This window comes from Megascapheus bottae, chromosome 4 (assembly GCF_031878675.1).
Source record: "Megascapheus bottae isolate mThoBot1 chromosome 4, mThoBot2.hap1, whole genome shotgun sequence".
Taxonomy (NCBI): domain Eukaryota; kingdom Metazoa; phylum Chordata; class Mammalia; order Rodentia; family Geomyidae; genus Megascapheus; species Megascapheus bottae.
The window spans coordinates 86,118,520-86,140,518 of NC_143512.1; the positions used below are offsets into that span (position 1 = coordinate 86,118,520).

At 50.6% G+C, this 21,999-nt stretch overlaps 1 protein-coding gene across 1 annotated transcript in view; it reads right to left on the minus strand.

Annotated features, from left to right (window-relative positions):
* The window catches only part of Ahrr (aryl hydrocarbon receptor repressor), a 60,358-nt gene that overhangs the window by 9,618 nt on the left and 28,741 nt on the right, over positions 1-21,999 (minus strand). Inside the window, 2 exon segments of the mRNA XM_090331195.1 lie at positions 3,688-3,817; positions 14,179-14,268. Of these exon segments, the coding sequence (XP_090187321.1) occupies positions 3,688-3,817; positions 14,179-14,268 (220 nt within the window).

Genomic DNA, 21,999 nt, shown 5'->3' on the forward strand with positions numbered 1-21,999 from the left:
TTTTTTTTTTGGTGGAACTTGAACTCTAGGCCTGGGTGCTGTCCCTCAGCTTTTCAGCTCAAGGCTACTGCCCTATCTCTTGAACCACAGCGCCACTCCCAGTTTTCTAGTGGTTAATTGGAGAATCTCACAGGCTTTGGTGCCTGGGCTGGCTTTGAACCTCGATCCTCAGATCTCAGCCTCCTGAGTAGCTAGGATGACAGGGGTGAGCCTTGGATGCCCAGCTTCTCTGCTCCTTAAAGGTATTGTTTTTAGTACTTGTGTGAATGTAGACTCGTTGTTTAGTTTGTTTTGTTGTTATTGGCATGGCATGTGGGCACCTGTTGCATGGGGTTAGGTGAGATTTTTCTCAATGAAAGCTTCTGTGGGTTTGTGTGAAAGAACTGGAGATGAGCTCTCTGCATGGCCCACTAGGGACCTGAATGCACCTGTCCCCTCCAAGCCCTGCTACCTGCTGAGGCAGCTGATGATGCTTGGTTAGAGGGAATGAATTTGAGAGGGGACAGTTTACCTGGTTCCTTGTGCACAAAAAACAATGACTCCAAAAAAGCAACACTTTGGGATGAGGTTAGGTAAATTTAAGTTGAAACCTCCTGGCAGACATGAGCCATGAGGGAGCTTCTGAAAAGACAGACACGTATTCTTGTGAAGTGGTGAGAGAAGCAGGCCTCAAGTGTGCACAGACCCCCGGGGAAGCAGGCCTCAAGTGTGCACAGACCCATGGGGAAGGAGGCCTCAAGTGTGCACAGACCCATGGGGAAGCAGGCCTCAAGTGTGCACAAACCCCCGGGGAAGGAGGCCTCAAGTGTGCACAGACCCCCGGGGAAGGAGGCCTCAAGTGTGCACAGACCCATGGGGAAGGAGGCCTCAAGTGTGCACAGACCCCCGGGGAAGGAGGCCTCAAGTGTGCACAGACCCATGGGGAAGCAGGCCTCAAGTGTGCACAGACCCATGGGGAAGCAGGCCTCAAGTGTGCACAGACCCATGGGGAAGCAGGCCTCAAGTGTGCACAGACCCATGGGGAAGCAGGCCTCAAGTGTGCACAGACCCATCGGGAAGGAGGCCTCAAGTGTGCACAGACCCATGGGGAAGCAGGCCTCAAATGTGCACAGACCCATGGGGAAGCAGGCCTCAAGTGTGCACAGACCCCCGGGGAAGGAGGCCTCAAGTGTGCACAGACCCATGGGGAAGGAAGCCTCAAGTGTGCACAGACCCCTGGGGAAAGAGGCCTGAAGTGTGCACAGACCCATGGGGAAGGAGGCCTCAAGTGTGCACAGACCCATGGGGAAGCAGGCCTCAAGTGTGCACAAACCCCCGGGGAAGGAGGCCTCAAGTGTGCACAGACCCCCGGGGAAGGAGGCCTCAAGTGTGCACAGACCCATGGGGAAGGAGGCCTCAAGTGTGCACAGACCCCCGGGGAAGGAGGCCTCAAGTGTGCACAGACCCATGGGGAAGCAGGCCTTAAGTGTGCACAGACCCATGGGGAAGCAGGCCTCAAGTGTGCACAGACCCATGGGGAAGGAGGCCTCAAGTGTGCACAGACCCATGGGGAAGCAGGCCTCAAGTGTGCACAGACCCATCGGGAAGGAGGCCTCAAGTGTGCACAGACCCATGGGGAAGGAAGCCTCAAGTGTGCACAGACCCCTGGGGAAGGAGGCCTGAAGTGTGCACAGACCCATGGGGAAGGAGGCCTCAAGTGTGCACAGACCCCCGGGAAAGGAAGCCTCAAGTGTGCACAGACCCATGGGGAAGGAGGCCTCAAGTGTGCACAGACCCCCGGGAAAGGAGGCCTCAAGTGTGCACAGACCCATGGGGAAGGAGGCCTCAAGTGTGCACAGACCCCCGGGGAAGGAGGCCTCAAGTGTGCACAGACCCATGGGGAAGCAGGCCTCAAGTGTGCACAGACCCATGGGGAAGCAGGTCTCAAGTGTGCACAGACCCATGGGGAAGGAGGCCTCAAGTTTGCACAGACCCATGGGGAAGCAGGCCTCAAGTGTGCACAGACCCATCGGGAAGGAGGCCTCAAGTGTGCACAGACCCATGGGGAAGGAGGCCTCAAGTGTGCACAGACCCATGGGGAAGCAGGCCTCAAGTGTGCACAGACCCCCGGGGAAGCAGGCCTCAAGTGTGCACAGACCCATGGGGAAGCAGGCCTCAAGTGTGCACAGACCCATGGGGAAGCAGGCCTCAAATGTGCACAGACCCATGGGGAAGCAGGCCTCAAGTGTGCACAGACCCATGGGGAAGCAGGCCTCAAGTGTGCACAGACCCCCGGGGAAGGAGGCCTCAAGTGTGCACAGACCCATGGGGAAGCAGGCCTCAAGTGTGCACAGACCCATGGGGAAGGAGGCCTCAAGTGTGCACAGACCCATGGGGAAGCAGGCCTCAAGTGTGCACAGACCCATGGGGAAGCAGGCCTCAAGTGTGCACAGACCCATCGGGAAGGAGGCCTCAAGTGTGCACAGACCCCCGGGGAAGGAGGCCTCAAGTGTGCATAGACCCATGGGGAAGCAGGCCTCAAGTGTGCACAGACCCATCGGGAAGGAGGCCTCAAGTGTGCACAGACCCCCGGGGAAGGAGGCCTCAAGTGTGCACAGACCCATGGGGAAGGAGGCCTCAAGTGTGCACAGACCCATGGGGAAGCAGGCCTCAAGTGTGCACAGACCCATGGGGAAGCAGGCCTCAAGTGTGCACAGACCCATGGGGAAGCAGGCCTCAAGTGTGCACAGACTCATGGGGAAGCAGGCCTCAAGTGTGCACAGACCCCCGGGGAAGGAGGCCTCAAGTGTGCACAGACCCATGGGGAAGCAGGCCTCAAGTGTGCACAGACCCATGGGGAAGCAGGCCTCAAGTGTGCACAGACTCATGGGGAAGCAGGCCTCAAGTGTGCACAGACCCCCGGGGAAGGAGGCCTCAAGTGTGCACAGACCCCCGGGGAAGGAGGCCTCAAGTGTGCATAGACCCATGGGGAAGCAGGCCTCAAGTATGCACAGACCCATGGGGAAAGAGGCCTGAAGTGTGCACAGACCCCCGGGGAAGGAGGCCTCAAGTGTGCATAGACCCATGGGGAAGCAGGCCTCAAGTATGCACAGACCCATCGGGAAGGAGGCCTCAAGTGTGCACAGACCCATGGGGAAGGAGGCCTCAAGTGTGCACAGACCCATGGGGAAGGAGGCCTCAAGTGTGCACAGACCCATGGGGCTGTCACTCAAGGGCCCAGGCCCTGCAGGCTCCGCCCCATCCCAGAGTCACACTGGAAGAAGGAGGAGAAGCGGGTTCTCGTGGGAAGTCCTGTCTCACTGGGAGTGTACCCTTGAGGGGACAGCTTGGCCTCAGCCGCTTCCCTTCCTCTCTTCTGCATCCTGGTCATGAGGGAGGAGGTTTTCTCCACCACGCACCGGGCATAATGTTCTGTTTCCACGGGAAGCAGTAGGCCAACCCTGACAATGTAGACCAAAACCTCCAAAACTCCAAAACCTTTCCTCTTTATGCACTGAGCCTCTTGAGTATTTGTCATAGGGAAGGAAGGCAGCCAGGAGCCAACCAGAAAAGGAAAGTCCTCCAGAGCCTCACACAGAGTTTGGGGGGGGGGGGTTGTTGGAGGAGGAGACCTGTAGGAAAAGTGGAATCCAGAGAGGAATGCCAGGAGATGCTGAGAAATGTGCCACACAGCGGGGGTTGTCCCACCTGCTTCTGAGCGCGGGGACGGTGCACACGTGGCCCGCGGAGGGTCCATGGCCCAGTGCAATTGCCGGCAGAAGTCCTGGCGGTCATCCACGTGGATATAGTCATAAATGTTTTGATGCATCACATCTGTCTAAAATAGCAAAACACAGTTCTTTTAGCCTTAGCCTCAATTTGAATGCTTATTCTGGTAAGAACTGTGGAAACTCCAAGTCTGTCTGTGAAAAAGTAAGCCACATCTATGAAGAGAGTTCTGTGGGAAAAGCCTTGGACCTTCGAGCCCACCATGGAAGGACATGATTGCATGAGCTGTGTGACTCTCCTTAGTCCAGGCACACTCAAGGCCAGGTATATGCTCACACCTACCCTAGAGATGAGCACAGCTCAGAGATGGGACATCTGAGTCATGAAACTGCAGGGTGTCTGCTTTCCTAAGTCTGCTCTGGTTCTTGAAGTCTTGGCTTCCTGTCACTGCATGTCTTAAGACCCAGTGGTGCCATGTGCCTAGACCTGTCCAGTCCAGGATGCTTTGAGGACTGACCAACTCACAGACCTCTCTTGGCCACTTCCGCAGAAAGCAGAGTTGGAAGCTAGCCTTGCAGGCACTGAGTTCCTGGTTGGGAGACTGCCATCTTGGGACAGCTGAAACCATGGATTCCGTAGACTGACTCAACTTCAACTGTGTGGTGGTTGGTAAAAGCATTCTTCTAAGAATGTGCTAATACATCAGAGAGACCCAGTTCTGGGCTCCACTGCCCGCCACTTTCTCAAGATGAAATGTGGTTTGTGCCCTGCACTTGAAATATGCTGGGTAGCCAATGCTCACCCAGGCTTCACTGTAGCTAGACTATCTCTGGGGAAAACCACTTCCAGGGTGACCATTTGGATAAGAAGATTCTTCTACATGGGAGAAAGTCCTTTAGGGAGCCTTAGAAAAGGCTCCCCACGGAGACTGTAGCTCATGAACTCATCTAATCTCTCTGAATCCTTACTGTTGCCTGTACTTTCGTAGCTAAACTCCCGAGGAACACGTGTCACGTTCGTGGCTAAACTCCCTACCACCTCGAGTGTGAAACAGACGTATTTCCAAGGAGGTGGCACCGAGTGTGGCCGAGTCGGGAGATGATTTCAAACCACTGGCACACTCAGGCTAGAGGAAGAAGTGATTAGAGCCTAGAGAAGAGGCCAGACTTGGCTGCTATGCTATCCAAGTCTGGGATCTGAAAGATGAACATCGCTTAGACATTACTTTTGGTCCCTGAATTGTGAGCCATGCCTTCCTCCACTGGCTGAACTGTATTCCAAAGGGAAACTGAGATCCGGGGGTTCTGTCTACCTTCTTGGCATCTGTAAGACTGTGTGTGACAGAAATTTCTCATCTTCGTGGTATCTCCCTCTGTGGCTATTGCCAGACTGGACAGCCCGTTCTGCCCGTGGAAGCTGCCTGGCTCCCACTGAGCATACCATGTATTGTTACGTCTTTTGCTACAGTCCATGAGTTACGTTACAGTATAAGAGTGGGGCCTCAGTCACAGTAGCCACTGCTTCCATAAAGCACTCACATAGAAGTGTAGACTGTCCCAGGTGCTTCACATTTCCCCAACATTTAGCATTTCAGTCCTTTTAATTTTAACCATCCTGATGAGTGTGTAGTGGCGTCTTACTGATGCATTAATCTGCATATAATGTAGGCTAAGAAGAATGTCTTTTTGGCCAGTGGCTCACACCTGTAATCCTAGATATTCAGGAGGCTGAGATCTGAAGATTACGGTTTAAAGCCAGCCCAGGAAAGAAAGTCCATGAGTTCTTATCTCCAATTAAGCACAGAAAACTGGAAGTGGTGCTGAAAGTGCTAGAGCACTAACTTTGCACTAAAGAGCTCAGGTGCAGTGCCCAGGCCCAGAGTTCAAGCCCCGATGGAGAAAGAAAGAAAGAAAGAAAGAAAGAAAGAAAGAAAGAAAGAAAGAAAGAAAGAAAGAAAGGAGTCTTTTCATGTAGTTATGGATGTTTAGGTGTTATTTGTGTGAGCACATGTGTGTGTGTGTGTGTGTGTGTGTGTGTGTGTGTGTGTGTATCTGTACTGCTGGACTGTCTCCCAGATATCTGGCTGTGCTGAACACATGTGCTCCTCATGAACTCCTCATGACCTCCCCATGACCAACTCAAGACCTCCTCATGATCTCCTCATCACCTCCTCATAACCTCATGATCTCCTCATGTGCTCCTCATGACCTCCTCATGTGCTCCTCATGACCTCCTCATGACCTCCTCATGACCTCCTCATGACCTCCTCATGATCTCCTCATGACCTCCTCATGTCTCTCCTCATGACCTCCTCATGACCTCCTCATGATCTCCTCATATCCTCCTCATGATCTACTCATGACCTCCTCATGATCTCCTCATGACCTCCTCATGACCTCCTCATGACCTCCTCATGATTTCCTCATGACATCCTCATGATCTCCTCATGACCTCCTCATGATGTCCTGACTTCCTCATGACCTCATGATCTCCTCATGATCTCATGACCTCCTCAGGACCTCCTCATGATGTCCTCATGACCTCATCGTGACCTCATCATCATCTCATGACCTCCTCATGACCTCCTCATGATCTCACGACCTCCTCATGACCTCCCCATGTCTCTCCTCATGACCTCCTCATGATCTCCTCATGTCTCTCCTCATGATCTCCTCATGACCTCCTCATGATCTCTTCATGACCTCCTCATTATTTCCTCATGACCTCCTCATGACCTCCTCATGATCTCCTCATGACCTCCTCATGTGCTCCTCATGACCTCCTCATGACCTCCTCATGTGCTCCTCATGATCTCCTCATGACCTCCTCATGATCTCCTCATGACCTCCTCACGATCTCCTCATGACCTCCTCATGACCTCCTCATGATCTCCTCATGACCTCCTCATGACCTCCTCATGTGCTCCTCATGACCTCCTCATGATCTCCTCAGGATCTCCTCATGACCTCCTCATGACCTCCTCATGATCTCCTCACGACCTCCTCATGATCTCCTCACGATCTCCTCACGACCTCCTCATGACCTCCTCATGATCTCCTCACGACCTCCTCATGACCTCCTCATGTGCTCCTCATGACCTCCTCATGATCTCCTCATGACCTCCTCATGACCTCCTCATGTCTCTCCTCATGACCTCCTCATGACCTCCTCATGACCTCCTCACGACCTCCTCATGACCTCCTCATGTCGCTCCTCATGACCTCCTCATGATCTCCTCATGATCTCCTCATGACCTCCTCATGACCTCCTCATGTCTCTCCTCATGACCTCCTCATGATCTCCTCATGATCTCCTCATGTGCTCCTCATGATCTCCTCATGACCTCCTCATGACTTCCTCATGATCTCCTCATGTGCTCCTCATGACCTCCTCATGATCTCCTCATGACCTTCTCACGACCTCCTCATGACCTCCTCATGTCTCTCCTCATGACCTCCTCATGATCTCCTCATGTCTCTCCTCATGATCTCCTCATGACCTCCTCATGATCTCTTCATGACCTCCTCATTATTTCCTCATGACCTCCTCATGACCTCCTCATGATCTCCTCATGACCTCCTCATGACCTCCTCATGATCTCCTCATGACCTCCTCATGACCTCCTCATGATCTCCTCATGATCTCCTCATGACCTCCTCATGACCTCCTCATGTGCTCCTCATGATCTCCTCATGATCTCCTCATGACCTCCTCATGATCTCCTCATGACCTCCTCATGATCTCCTCATGATCTCCTCATGACCTCCTCATGATCTCCTCATGACCTCCTCATGATCTCCTCACGATCTCCTCATGACCTCCTCATGATCTCCTCATGACCTCCTCATGACCTCCTCATGATCTCCTCATGACCTCCTTAGGATCTCCTCACGATCTCCTCATGACCTCCTCATAACCTCCTCATGATCTCCTCATGACCTCCTCATGACCTCCTCATGTGCTCCTCATGACCTCCTCATAACCTCCTCATGATCTCCTCATGACCTCCTCATGATCTCCTCATGACCTCCTCATGATCTCCTCATGATCTCCTCATGACCTCCTCATGATCTCCTCACGACCTCCTCATGATCTCCTCACGATCTCCTCATGACCTCCTCATGACCTCCTCATGACCTCCTCATGACCTCCTCATGATCTCCTCATGACCTCCTTAGGATCTCCTCACGATCTCCTCATGACCTCCTCATAACCTCCTCATGATCTCCTCATGACCTCCTCATGACCTCCTCATGTGCTCCTCATGACCTCCTCATAACCTCCTCATGATCTCCTCATGACCTCCTCATGACCTCCTTATGTGCTCCTCATGACCTCCTCATGACCTCCTCATGACCTCCTCATGTGCTCCTCATGACCTCCTCATAACCTCCTCATGATCTCCTCATGATCTCCTCATGACCTCCTCATGTCTCTCCTCATGACCTCCTCACGACCTCCTCACGACCTCCTCACGACCTCCTCATGACCTCCTCATGTCTCTCCTCATGACCTCCTCATGATTTCCTCATGATCTCCTCATGACCTCCTCATGACCTCCTCATGTCTCTCCTCATGACCTCCTCATGAGCTCCTCATGATCTCCTCATGTGCTCCTCATGACCTCCTCATGTCTCTCCTCATGACCTCCTCATGACCTCCTCATGATCTCCTCATATCCTCCTCATGATCTCCTCATGACCTCCTCATGATCTCCTCATGACCTCCTCATGACCTCCTCATGTCTCTCCTCATGACCTCCTCATGATCTCCTCATGACCTCCTCATGACCTCCTCATGACCTCCTCATGATCTCCTCATGACCTTCTCATGACCTTCTCATGACCTCCTCATGTCTCTCCTCATGATCTCCTCATGACCTCCTCATGACCTCCTCATGACCTCCTCATGACCTCCTCATGATCTCCCCATGACCTCCCCATGACCTCCTCATGTGCTCCTCATGACCTCCTCATGACCTCCCCATGACCTCCTCATGACCTCCTCATGACCTCCTCATGATCTCCTCATGTGGTCCTCATGACCTCCTCATGACCTCCTCATGACCTCCTCATGATCTCCTCATGATCTCCTCATGACCTCCTCATGATCTCCTCATGTCTCTCCTCATGATCTCCTCATGTCCTCCTCATGACCTCCTCATGTCTCTCCTCATGACCTCCTCATGTCCTCCTCATGACCTCATGACCTCCTCATGACCTCCTCATGTCCTCCTCATGTGCTCCTCATGACCCCCTCATGACCCCCTCATGACCTCCTCATGATCTCCTCATGACCTCCTCATGACCTGCTCATGATGTCCTGACTTCCTCATGACCTCATGATCTCCTCATGATCTCATGACCTCCTCAGGACCTCCTCATGATGTCCTCATGACCTCATCATGACCTCATCATCATCTCATGACCTCCTCATGACCTCCTCATGATCTCACGACCTCCTCATGACCTCCTCATGTCTCTCCTCATGACCTCCTCATGATCTCCTCAAGTCTCTCCTCATGATCACCTCATGACCTCCTCATGATCTCTTCATGACCTCCTCATTATTTCCTCATGACCTCCTCATGACCTCCTCATGATCTCCTCATGACCTCCTCATGACCTCCTCATGACCTCCTCATGTGCTCCTCATGATCTCCTCATGATCTCCTCATGACCTCCTCATGACCTCCTTACGATCTCCTCACGATCTCCTCATGACCTCCTCATGACCTCCTCATGATCTCCTCATGACCTCCTCATGACCTCCTCATGACCTCCTCATGTGCTCCTCATGACCTCCTCATGATCTCCTCATGACCTCCTCATGACCTCCTCATGTCTCTCCTCATGACCTCCTCATGATCTCCTCATGATCTCCTCATGTGCTCATGATCTCCTCATGACCTCCTCATGTCTCTCCTCATGACCTCCTCATGATCTCCTCATGACCTCCTCATGTGCTCCTCATGATCTCCTCATGATCTCCTCATGTGCTCATGATCTCCTCATGACCTCCTCATGACCTCCTCATGATCTCCTCATGTGCTCCTCATGACCTCCTCATGATCTCCTCATGACCCTCTCACGACCTCCTCATGACCTCCTCATGTCTCTCCTCATGACCTCCTCATGATCTCCTCATGTCTCTCCTCATGATCTCCTCATGACCTCCTCATGATCTCTTCATGACCTCCTCATTATTTCCTCATGACCTCCTCATGACCTCCTCATGACCTCCTCATGACCTCCTCATGACCTCCTCATGTGCTCCTCATGATCTCCTCACGATCTCCTCATGACCTCCTCATGATCTCCTCATGACCTCCTCATGACCTCCTCATGTGCTCCTCATGACCTCCTCATGACCTCCTCATGACCTCCTCATGATCTCCTCATGACCTCCTCATGTCTCTCCTCATGACCTCCTCATGATCTCCTCATGATCTCCTCATGATCTCCTCATGACCTCCTCATGACCTCCTCATGTCTCTCCTCATGACCTCCTCATGATCTCCTCATGATCTCCTCATGTGCTCATGATCTCCTCATGACCTCCTCATGACCTCCTCATGATCTCCTCATGTGCTCCTCATGACCTCCTCATGATCTCCTCACGACCTTCTCACGACCTCCTCATGATCTCCTCATGATCTCCTCATGTGCTCCTCATGATCTCCTCATGACCTCCTCATGACCTCCTCATGATCTCCTCATGTGCTCCTCATGACCTCCTCATGATCTCCTCATGACCTTCTCACGACCTCCTCATGATCTCCTCATGATCTCCTCATGTGCTCCTCATGATCTCCTCATGACCTCCTCATGACCTCCTCATGATCTCCTCATGACCTCCTCATGACCTCCTCATGTGCTCCTCATGACCTCCTCATGACCTCCTCATGTGCTCCTCATGACCTCCTAATGACCTCCTCATGACCTCCTCATGACCTCCTCATGTGCTCCTCATGATCTCCTCATGATCTCCTCATGACCTCCTCATGGCCTCCTTACGATCTCCTCATGACCTCCTCATGACCTCCTCATGATCTCCTCATGACCTCCTCATGACCTCCTCATGTGCTCCTCATGACCTCCTCATGACCTCCTCATGACCTCCTCATGACCTCCTCATGATCTCCTCATGACCTCCTCATGACCTCCTCATGACCTCCTCATGATCTCCTCATGTCTCTCCTCATGACCTCCTCACGACCTCCTCACGACCTCCTCACGACCTCCTCATGTCTCTCCTCATGACCTCCTCACGATCTCCTCATGATCTCCTCATGACCTCCTCATGATCTCCTCATGATCTCCTCATGACCTCATGTCTCTCCTCATGATCTCCTCATGATCTCCTCATGACCTCCTCATGTCTCTCCTCATGACCTCCTCATGACCTCCTCATGACCTCCTCACGACCTCCTCACGACCTCCTCATGATCTCCTCATGTGGTCCTCATGACCTCCTCATGTCTCTCCTCATGACCTCCTCATGATCTCCTCATGATCTCCTCATGACCTCCTCATGATCTCCTCATGATCTCCTCATGACCTCCTCATGTCTCTCCTCATGACCTCCTCATGACCTCCTCATGACCTCATGACCTTCTCACGACCTCCTCATGATCTCCTCATGACCTCCTCATGTGCTCCTCATGATCTCCCCATGACCTCCCCATGACCTCCTCATGACCTCCTCATGATCTCCTCATGTGGTCCTCATGACCTCCTCATGACCTCCTCATGACCTCCTCATGATCTCCTCATGATCTCCTCATGTCTCTCCTCATGATCTCCTCATGTCCTCCTCATGACCTCCTCATGTCCTCCTCATGACCTCATGTCCTCCTCATGACCTCATGACCTCCTCATGACCTCCTCATGTCCTCCTCATGTGCTCCTCTTGACCCCCTCATGACCCCCTCATGACCTCCTCATGATCTCCTCATGACCCCTGGTGACCCCCTCATGACCTCCTCATGTGCTCCTCATGACCCCCTCATGACCCCCTCATGACCTGCTCATGACCTCCTCATGACCTCCTCAGAGCTCTGGACTGAGACCACTGGGCTGGGCTCCATGGCTCCTTTCCTACCTCCCAGGGCTGTGCCTAGTCACCTAAGAAATCTTTCTCCCTAGGCTCCCTGACGGCTCTGCGCACTTCCAGAAAGTTCTGTCTTCCACATGGCGTCACTGAGCACAGTGTGAGAGGGACAAGCTTTCCCTTCTCCGTCTCGGACCAGACCACCCAGTGTGTGTGTTCACACACCCCTTTCCACTGCCCCGATTCCGCAATGGGGGCGTCTGCGTGAGCACAGGGGCCGCCTGCCTCGGGCAGTGCTGTCTGGGGGTCTGCTGGCCGGGACGCCGCCACCACACGAGCTGCCGTCCTTCTCCTCCTTTTTTGTGTCTGGACATTCTTAGCATCTGCCTGTCCACGGGGGTTTTAGAGTTAGTGTGACAATACCCACCACCAAAAAGTACCCCATTTTTGTTATCATTTCTTCAGCTCTACAAATGACCTGAAGACGGGCTGCCTTTGTGGTTATCCAGAGTCTTGCCGACGCACCCCATCTCCCACACATCTGGAGTGGCTGAAATGCGCTCAGCTCCAGTGCTTTACTTGTGGAGGCCCCATGAGTGACGTGGTGGGCTCACTGCTTGGGATGGGGTGTTTGTAGTCCTGTTGCAGATGTTGTTTCCCCTCTGCCCCCTGATTAGAGAACGCCTGGGCGTTCCTGTGGCAGACTCCGAGCTTCTCTCCTCTGGAGGCCAGTGCTTCCCGGGCCCCGGCTGAGCCTCCGTGTCTCCACACAGCCTGGCTAGTTAGTGGAAGGAGTTTGTGCTAACCTAAATGTCAACCTGCAGCTAGTTACTATGCAGGGAACCAACAGACCAGTGGGAGGCTTGGCAAAGCCATGCCAACGCTTCTATGACAGCTTTAAAGATGGTGAGGAAAGAAACTCTCATGTGAAAACAGCTAGCGCTGTAGGTCTGAGTACCTGTGTCCTGTCTGGAGCCTTCTGACAAAGGCACACCAGAACAGGGAAGAACGACACAGAGCTAAGCAGCTGGCACTGTTTCCAGCAGACAAAGCCAGCCTTTGGCTTGGCTTTGAACCACCATTTCTGATGAGAAGTAAGGGCATTATCATCTTTTACACGGTGAATATGTAGCAATTACCTTTCTACCTTTTTCTTTTGTTTTACTAGAGTATGAAATCAGGGCTTTAATCTTGGTAGTCAGATGCTTCACTACTTGAGCCAGGTTGCAGTTCTTTGCTCTGTGGTTGTTTTTAGGTTAGTCATGCTCTCTTTTTCTCTGGCGATGGCCTGGACAGCAAGCCTCCTGTTTACCCTCCCGGTCATGGCCGGGTCAACAGGTGTACAACACTAAACACAGCTTTTTCTGTGGGGATGGAGTCTCTCAACCCCCCCCTCAGGCTTACCTAGAACCATGATCCTCTAACCTTAGCATCCTAAGAAAATACGATTATAGTGATTAGACATTTGCATGTGGCTTTTTATTATTTTGTGCAAAAATGTGGTGTGTCTACTAATCATGCCTTCAGAACTGTACTTGGTCACACCAGGCTGTAATGTGCCATGCACTCAGAGAGCCCTGGGTGACTGAGAGAACAGGTAATTTCCTCAGTAAATAAACATCAGAGGCATAAAACACACATAGAAAGCCCACGCTCTTAAGGGACCACTGCTTGGACTGGCACAGAAAGGAACTGGCTCTGAACTTTTCATGAGGCATTTGACACAAAATGCTCATGGAAACACAGGCTGTTCTAACATGTTGGTGAAATAGTTTGCAGAAACTAGAGGCAATTCCTGATGTAATCGTATTTAGAAATACCTCAAGCTTTTATATTTGGAGGGAAATAATGGAATTCTAAGGAAATAAAAGCAATTTCTGACTTAGAGTCAAGCTCTCTGTCTAGCCCTCACCTCCATTCCCAGCCAGCCCCGTCACTTGGGACTAAAAGGAGAAAACCCAGACACCTGCAAGGAGCTAAGGGATGACAGCATGTCCAGGGCTGACGACACAGAGGAAGGAAAATGACCTTTTCTAGATTCTGATCCTGCATCTGTGACCAAAGGAGACGGTGTCAAAGGTGGTTTATTTTCAGTGCAAGACCAACTATCTCTCAGGGTAGGAAGTATCTGCTGTCTAAGACACAGAATGCTGCATGGATGGCCGTCCATAGCATCCTGAGTGTGTGACACCAGAGAGAGAGTCATACCCTACCCGGAAGCCTCCACCATCACTGTCCAGAGACTGGACGGGGCCTGCTGCAGACACAGATGGGCCATGGGGACCTATAACGTATGCTTACAGCTTGGTAATTCAGAAAGTTTGACATTAGCTATTCTTAGGCCTTAAGGACAGTGTATGCACATGAAGGTGACGGAACCCAGCATTTAATGCACGGAAGGCTTTTTTCTCCATTTACCTGGTGGAAGCCCAGATAGTCCATGATTGTTGCTGAAGCATAAAAGATCATCCCTTCTGCACTTACCACCAGCGCAAAGCCGTTGAGAGACTAGAAAACAAAAGAACAAAACACAAGGAAAGGGAGGTGGCTTCCCTACCATGAAAGAAGCTGAATGATATTCTGCGTAAACTTCCACCACTCTTCTGTGTCATCCATATTTGTGGACACACACTTCTAAATTTTATTACTGTTTCATAACAGTACACATTAGCAGGCCACAGAGGAATGCAGTCAAGGCTTTAAGGTTAAAACATTGCTTTTCTTTCTCTAATAATTATAAAATGTGCTGGGCGAGGTGGCTCATGTCTGTAATCCTAGCTACTCAGGAGGCTGAGATCTGAGGATCAAGGTTCATTGCCAGCCTGGGCACAAAAGGACTTGAGACTCTTATCTCCAATTAACCTCAAGAAAATGGGAAGTGGGGCTTGGCTCAAGGGTAGGGTGGTGGACTTGAGCAGAAGAGCTCAGGGACAGTGCCCAGGCCCAGAGGTAGGGCAGTAACCTTGAGCTGAAGAGCTCAGGGACAGTGCCCAGGCGGAGTTCAAGCCCCATAACCCACAAAAAAATGTACAAAATACATGTGTTTGCCAGGAGCTAGTGGTTCATACCTGTTATCCTAGATATCCATGAGGCTAAGATCTGAGGATCATGGTTTGAAGCCAGCTGGTATGGGAAAATCCATGAGACTTTTTTCTCCACTTAACCACCAAAAAGTCAGAAGTGTGACTATGATGAGAATGGTAGAGCTCTAGTATCAAGCAAAAAAGCTCAGGGACAGTACCCAGGTTCTGAATTTAAATCCCAGGACCAGCACACAGCACACACACACACACACACACACACACACACACACACACACACACACGCCCAAACCTAGTTTGGTTTTTTTTTGGGGGGTGGGAGGTCATGGGGCTTGAACTCTGGGCCTGGGCACTGTACCTGAGCTCTTCGGTTCAAGGCTACCAACCTAGCCTTGCACCACAGCCCCACTTTCTCTTTTCTAGTGATTAATTGGAGATAAGAGTCTCACATTCTTTAGTACCTGGGCTGGCTTTGAACTGTGACCTTCAGATCTCAGCCTTCTGAGTAGCTAGGATTATAGGTGTGAGCCTGCCTTCTGATTTTTAATTGACAAAAACATTTGAATAAATTTTTGAAACTATATTTTTAATTGACAAAAACATTTGAATTTTTGAAACTATATTTTTAATTGACAAAAACATTTGAATTTTTGAAACTATATTTTACAGAGTAACAGTTGTGCCTAGAATGCACATCAAAATATGTCCTAAGTGATCACTAAAAATTACTAGGAAATGCAAACTAAAACCACAAGAAAATGGTATTTCACACATGCCAACAATTTTGATCAAAGGCCACATCACCCAGAAGTGTAAATGTGGAGGAAATAATCAATCTCTATTGAATCTTTCTTCAATCCCTTATAAAAGTAAACAGAAAGGCCATCATTGTTTCAGAGATGAGTATGTTGATTATTCTACTTGATTATGATTCATTGTGTATGTATAATTGTCACACTTCCACAATATGTACAAATGTTATGTTGTTAATAGAATATCACTTTTAGTACTTACCCGGATGAGATAGGTATGTGCACAAAAATAGCTCATAGGAGTTCATAGTAGCTGTGTTCATAGTAACCAAAATTTAGAAAATACCTATCAGTTAGACAATGAGGAGGTGAATTGCAGAACAGTTACACAACAAAAACATGTAAATTCAAACAAAACCATTTACCAAGTGAAAATACGAATATATCTCAAAAACATGCTCTATAAGCCAGCCGGACCGAAAGACTATGAAGAACAAGAACATTGGCAGTGAGAAACATCAGAAAGAGGCTCCCTGTGGGTCACGGAGGAACATGATTGAATACAGGTAGAAAAAAGACTTCCATGCAAACACATTCCACAACTTGAATAAAGTGTACAGTTTCTTAGAGGAATACAATATATCAATATGATCCATTAGAAATATTTATTATTTAGTTTTAGTTTTTCCCAACAAGGTCTGGCCTTAAACTCACTGTGTAGCCCAGGCTGGTCTAGAAGTCAGAATTCTCCTGCTTTAGCTTCTCAAGTGCTGGGATGACCAGCAGGGACCACCACATCTGGCTCAAAAGATCAGTTTTTGAGCTGGGCGACAGTGGCTGGTGCCTTAGTCCCAGGTACTCAGGGGCTGATACCTGAGTATGGAAGCTCAAAATCAGCCAAGGTTAGAGAAGCTCATGAGACTCTTATCTCTAGTTAACTACCAAAAAGCTGGAGGTGGAGTTGTGGTTCAAAGTGGTAGAGCACTAACCGTGAGCACAAAAACTAGACTGACATAAAGAAAAAAATCCAATTTCTGTAGAAGAAGACAGAAGGTTTCTAGAAACCACATATCCAGCCTGGCACTGGTGGCTCACACCTGTAATCCTAGCTACTCAGGAGGCTGAGATTTGAGGACCACAGTTCAAAGCCAGCCTGAGCAGGAAAGTCTGTGAGACTCTTACCTCCAATTAACAACCAGAAAACCGGAAGTGGCACTGTGGTTCAAGAGGGTAAAGTGGTAGCCTTGAGCTGAGGAGCTCAGGGACGGTGCCCAGGCCGAGTTCAAGCCCCATGACACACCAAAAAAAAGAAGAGGAAAGAAATCACACATCCCAATATGCATTAGGCCCAAATGGTTTTAAATAAGAATTCAAATCTTCAAAGATCAGATAATTTTAATATTTATGAATTGCCCTATAGCATAAAACAATATGGAAATATTTTCAGTCCTTTGTAAGAAGGATAGCATTGGCATATAAACTTTGATATGGAAAATATAATAAAAAGGAGCTATGTATGTCAGCTTATAATATCAGTGTAAAGGTGCTAAACAAAATATTAGTATGGTGCTGGGAGTTCAGCCTAGTGGTAGAGCGCTTGCCTAGCATGCATGAAGACCCGGGTTTGATTTCTTGGTACCACATACATAGAAAAAAGCCAGAAGTGGTGCGGTTGCTCAAGTGGTAGAGCTCTAGCCTTGAGAAAGCCCAAGGACAGTGCTCAGGCCCTGAGTTCAAGCCCCAGGACTGACAAAAAATACTAACAAAGATTCCTTGTTACGTCTTTATTCCAGAAACACAAGGTGGTTTAAGTATGGGATCAATAAAATTCAACTCATTCCTAATATAAACCCTCAAGAAAATAGAAATTGTTGAATAATTTTATGATGATAGTGGTGTATATATATTATTATTACTGAATGGGAGGACAAGATGGCTTCAGCAGGAGCAAGAGATAAGGCATGCATTCCAGGAGGATGGAGTGTGAGGGAGAAGGATGGAACTGGTAAATTTGGTCAGTGTAAGCTGTATGCAGGTATACAGGTATCACAATGAAACTCGTCTTATGCGACCCATAAATGCTAGTAGAATATGTGAAAACTAAAACCGGGCCAGGGTGATGGTGGCTCAGTTCTGTAATCCTAGCTACTGAGGTCACTGAGATGGTGGTTCAAAGCTGGAGTCTATGGACTCTTATAATCCAAGTAATCACCAAAAAAGATGAAATGTGGCTCAAGAGATAGAACCAGCCTTGAGCAAGAAAAACCTCAAGGATAACACTCAGGCTCTGAGTACAAGCCCCGAGACTGGCACAAAATAAGAATGAAAACAGAAAAATTATTAATGTGGAAATAAAAAATATCGGGGAACCTGGTGTTTCAAGAGGGTAGGGCACATTGCTGATTCAAATACAAACTGGAAACTCCACAATTCTGGAATGACCTTACTCTACTTGACCTTGGAAAGACTTGCCTCCCCTTTCCGATCTGCAGGCGAGGTAATCTTCACAGATGTCATGGAGATGAAGACTCCAGGGCGACAACCCACAGTGGAGTCTGGGGAGTCTGAGAAATTAAGCCATCTGTAGCATCTGCAGCTCTGGGGAAGACTCTAGCACTGATGGCTGCCCCAGAGCACGAATAGGGAGGCACTGTGGCCTGCAGAACATTGCAGTCAGCTCTTCACCCAGTCTGGGATCAGAACGGTGACTGTGTTTCCTGGCAGAGCTGCCCCAGTCGTCCAGGTCTGGAAAGAATGTGAAACACCCACCAGGAAGTCTTACCGGACCCCATCAGATCCATGTTGGAGCACATTCGTTTCTGCACAGTCCCACTGAGGGCAAGGACTGAGAGGCCCCTGCTTACGTGGAAGTCTGTACACATGCTCCCGTCCTTCCACAAACCCGGTTCTTGGGAGGGAGGAGGGAACTGGGGGCATTTTCAATGTGTTTGTTGATACCATTGAACAAAAGGCCAAATCTGTCACCTGTACTGATCTGCAGAAAGGAAATGGCTCTCTTCCTGACAGTGCCAAATTAGTGCTGGACTAGATGCAGCTCCCAGGAGAGTGAGGAGGGAGCCTGCCCACTGCTCCCCACCATGGCATGCACAGCCCCCCCGCCATGGCATCCACAGCCCCCCCATGGCATCCACAGCCCCCCCGCCATGGCATCCACAGCCCCCCCATGGCATCCACAGCCCCCCCACCATGGCATCCACAGCCCCCCCCATGGCATCCACAGCCCCCCACCATGGCACGCACAGCCCCCCCATGGCATCCACAGCCCCCCACCATGGCATCCACAGCCCCCCCATGGCATCCACAGCCCCCCCCATGGCATCCACAGCCCCCCCATGGCATCCACAGCCCCCCCCATGACATCCACAGCCCCCCACCATGGCATCCACAGTCCCCCATCATGGCATCCACAGCCCCCCCATGGCATCCACAGCCCCCCCGCCATGGCATCCACAGCCCCCACATGGCATCCACAGCCCCCCCATGGCATCCACAGCCCCCCATCATGGCATCCACAGCCCCCCCTCCATGGCATCCACAGCCCCCCCATGGCATCCACAGCCCCCCATCATGGCATCCACAGCCCCCCCCATGGCATCCACAGCCCCCCCATGGCATCCACAGCCCCCCCATGGCATCCACAGCCCCCACCATGGCATCCACAGCCCCCCCATGGCATCCACAGCCCCCCCTCCATGGCATCCACAGCCCCCCCATGGCATCCACAGCCCCCCCTCCATGGCATCCACAGCCCCCCATCATGGCATCCACAGCCCCCCCCATGGCATCCACAGTCCCCCATCATGGCATCCACAGCCCCCCCATGGCATCCACAGCCGTGACTCACCCTGAACAGTGAGTTTGGAAAACAATTTCCCACCACTTCCAGCACTGCTTTGGAGACATTTTACCTAAATGTAAGGCTTTCTCATCCAGCCTCCTCTACACACAGTTCCTGCAGTCAGTCCCCTGGGGTTCGAGTTTCTGTCACTCATTGCTCCAAGGCAGAGCATCTTTTCAATAGCTTCTAAACATTTTAGAAGTTGTGATATCAAAGACCTCCTCTTCCTCCTTCCCAGAGCACAGATCGGTGGCCTTAATTAAGCGCATAGGTAGTGCTGTGCACTGTGGTCTGTCTCCAGACCCCTCACCCCCCCCACTAAACACCTGCACTGCAGGATACCCTTCCTAGCCAAACTCCCTGCAATCTGTGCCTCCTCCTGAGCATGGAGCCACACAGCGTCTGTCCCCTGGTCATTGACTTGCTTCACTCAGCCTAATGTCCGCAAGGGTCCAGTATCTTGCAGTATGTGATAGGTTTTTCTTCCTTTTGCCCCCTCCATCCCAAGCTCCTGGCACCATCACCTTACCTTCCACTTCCATGAGTCCCACTTTTCAGAGTCCACATATATAGATGAGATCAAGCAGCAGTGATTTTCTTTCTGTCTGGCTTCTTTCACTAAGCATAATGTCTTACAGTCCCAACTATGTTGCTACAAATGACAGGATCGTGTTCTTTTTTGTGGCTGAATAGTATCCCATTGTGTACAAGTACAGCATTTTAAAACCCCCTCATCAGTCAAGGAACACTTCAGTGGTTCCTCGTGTGGCTGCAGTGAATCTGGGAGCAGAGTACAGATGTCATCTCCTCGGGATGGTGGGATTATCCTAAAGAGGCTGAGTCCTCTCTCTTTGGTTTATGGAAGAACCGCCATACTGCTTTCCACAATAGATGCATCAATTCATATTCCCACAACGGAGAGTAAGGGCTCCCTTTTCTCTACCTCACGTGTCTCTGCTCTTCTGTCTTTGTGATAGGAGCCATTCTTCCTGGGGTGAGATGCTGTGGTTTGGATTTATATTTCTCCGATGAGCAAGTTTCATATGAAATGGCCATTTTGTGTTTTCTGACATCATCTTTCCTATCTCATTTTCAACTAGAAATTTATTTTCTTGCTGTTGAGTCTCATAGATGTTAACTCCTCCACGATGCATAGTTTGTAAATGTTCCCTTCCATTCTGTAGACTGTCTCTTCATTTCTGACTGGCGACCACACTGTGCCAAAGGGTTTTAGTTTAATGAAACCCTATTGGTCTATTTTGCTTATCCCTCACCCAGGACTTGGGCTTGAACTCAGGGCCTAGGCACTGTCTCTGAGCTTTTGTGCTCAAGAGTCGTGCTCTACCACTGTGAGCCACATCCCCCCTTCCAGCTTTCCAGGGGTTAATTGGGAACATGAGTTTCATGGACTCTTACCCTGCAGAGGCTTGCTTTGAACTGTGAGTTTCAGTCTCCTGAGTAGCTAAGATTACAGGGGTGAGCCATTGATACATGGTTTATTTTGCCCTTTTATTAGGTCGCCTGTTAATAAATATGATGTCCTTCCAGGATGGGGAGAGAGCAAACTGGAGGAGCTACAGGAAGGAAGGGCTTCTAAGGGAAATCCTTTTGAATACTTAGCTTGTCCCAAGATTTGGGATCTTGCCGTGAGCTTCGGCTGTCTTTTGGCCCTCAGAGCTTTGGTGAAAAGAAGATGCAGCCAGGGCTGTCAACCTGCACCAAGCAGCTGCTCTCATTGCAATGGCTTTCCAGGACTTCCCCTGGGAAATCCTGGAGCTCTTGTCTTGCCAGCATCTAATCCCGTGGAAAGCACACGTGTGGGTATTATTTTCAACCCTCTGCACAGCAGGGAGCCCTGTGGACCAGGTGGATGGGTCTGGGCTAGCCCACAGGAGAACACACAGACGCCACCCATTCTGTGAACCATGGGCGCCTAGTCAGGAAAGCCTGTCTGTCCAGCTACCCACAGGGGTCAGTGGTGGGCCGTCCACACACCATGGTCAGGAGCTAGTGGCGCTATCCCAGAACGAGGGGCTCCTCACCCACCACTGGCTGCTGTCCATCCCTACCCCAGGCACCCATGCAGAGGTGGGAGTGATGCTGGGATGGTCAGAACACAAGACCTCACTTCTGCCACAGAGTGCCACTCCATGCTCCACAGCGCTGTCACATGAGAACTTAGTCACAGAGCCAGGCTATGGTACAGGCACAAAGGAGCATCTTCAGAGTCCAGGGTTGTTCCATGGGGGGAGTGGCGAGAGTGGGGGCTCGCTGAAGGTGAGCTGCGGGTGTGCAACTGGCTGAGCCAAGACAGGTGTTATCCCAACCCCCCACCCCCGCATTGAGTCCCAAACCACCGCCTCCGAGCCAAGCCACTGTGCCTGCCAGCACTCTCCATGGCTCCCCGCTCAGTGGTCGCCACACACTGAAGATGTCCGACTATTAATAGTTCAAAGAAATTTTCAAGACATGAGTGTATAAAATGTCCTCTTAAAAAAGATTTTATGAGATTAGTCACAAGCAAAAACAATCTTAATTTTAACTCACAAGGCAGATTCTTTTAATACCATAAAATGCTGCTTGTGGA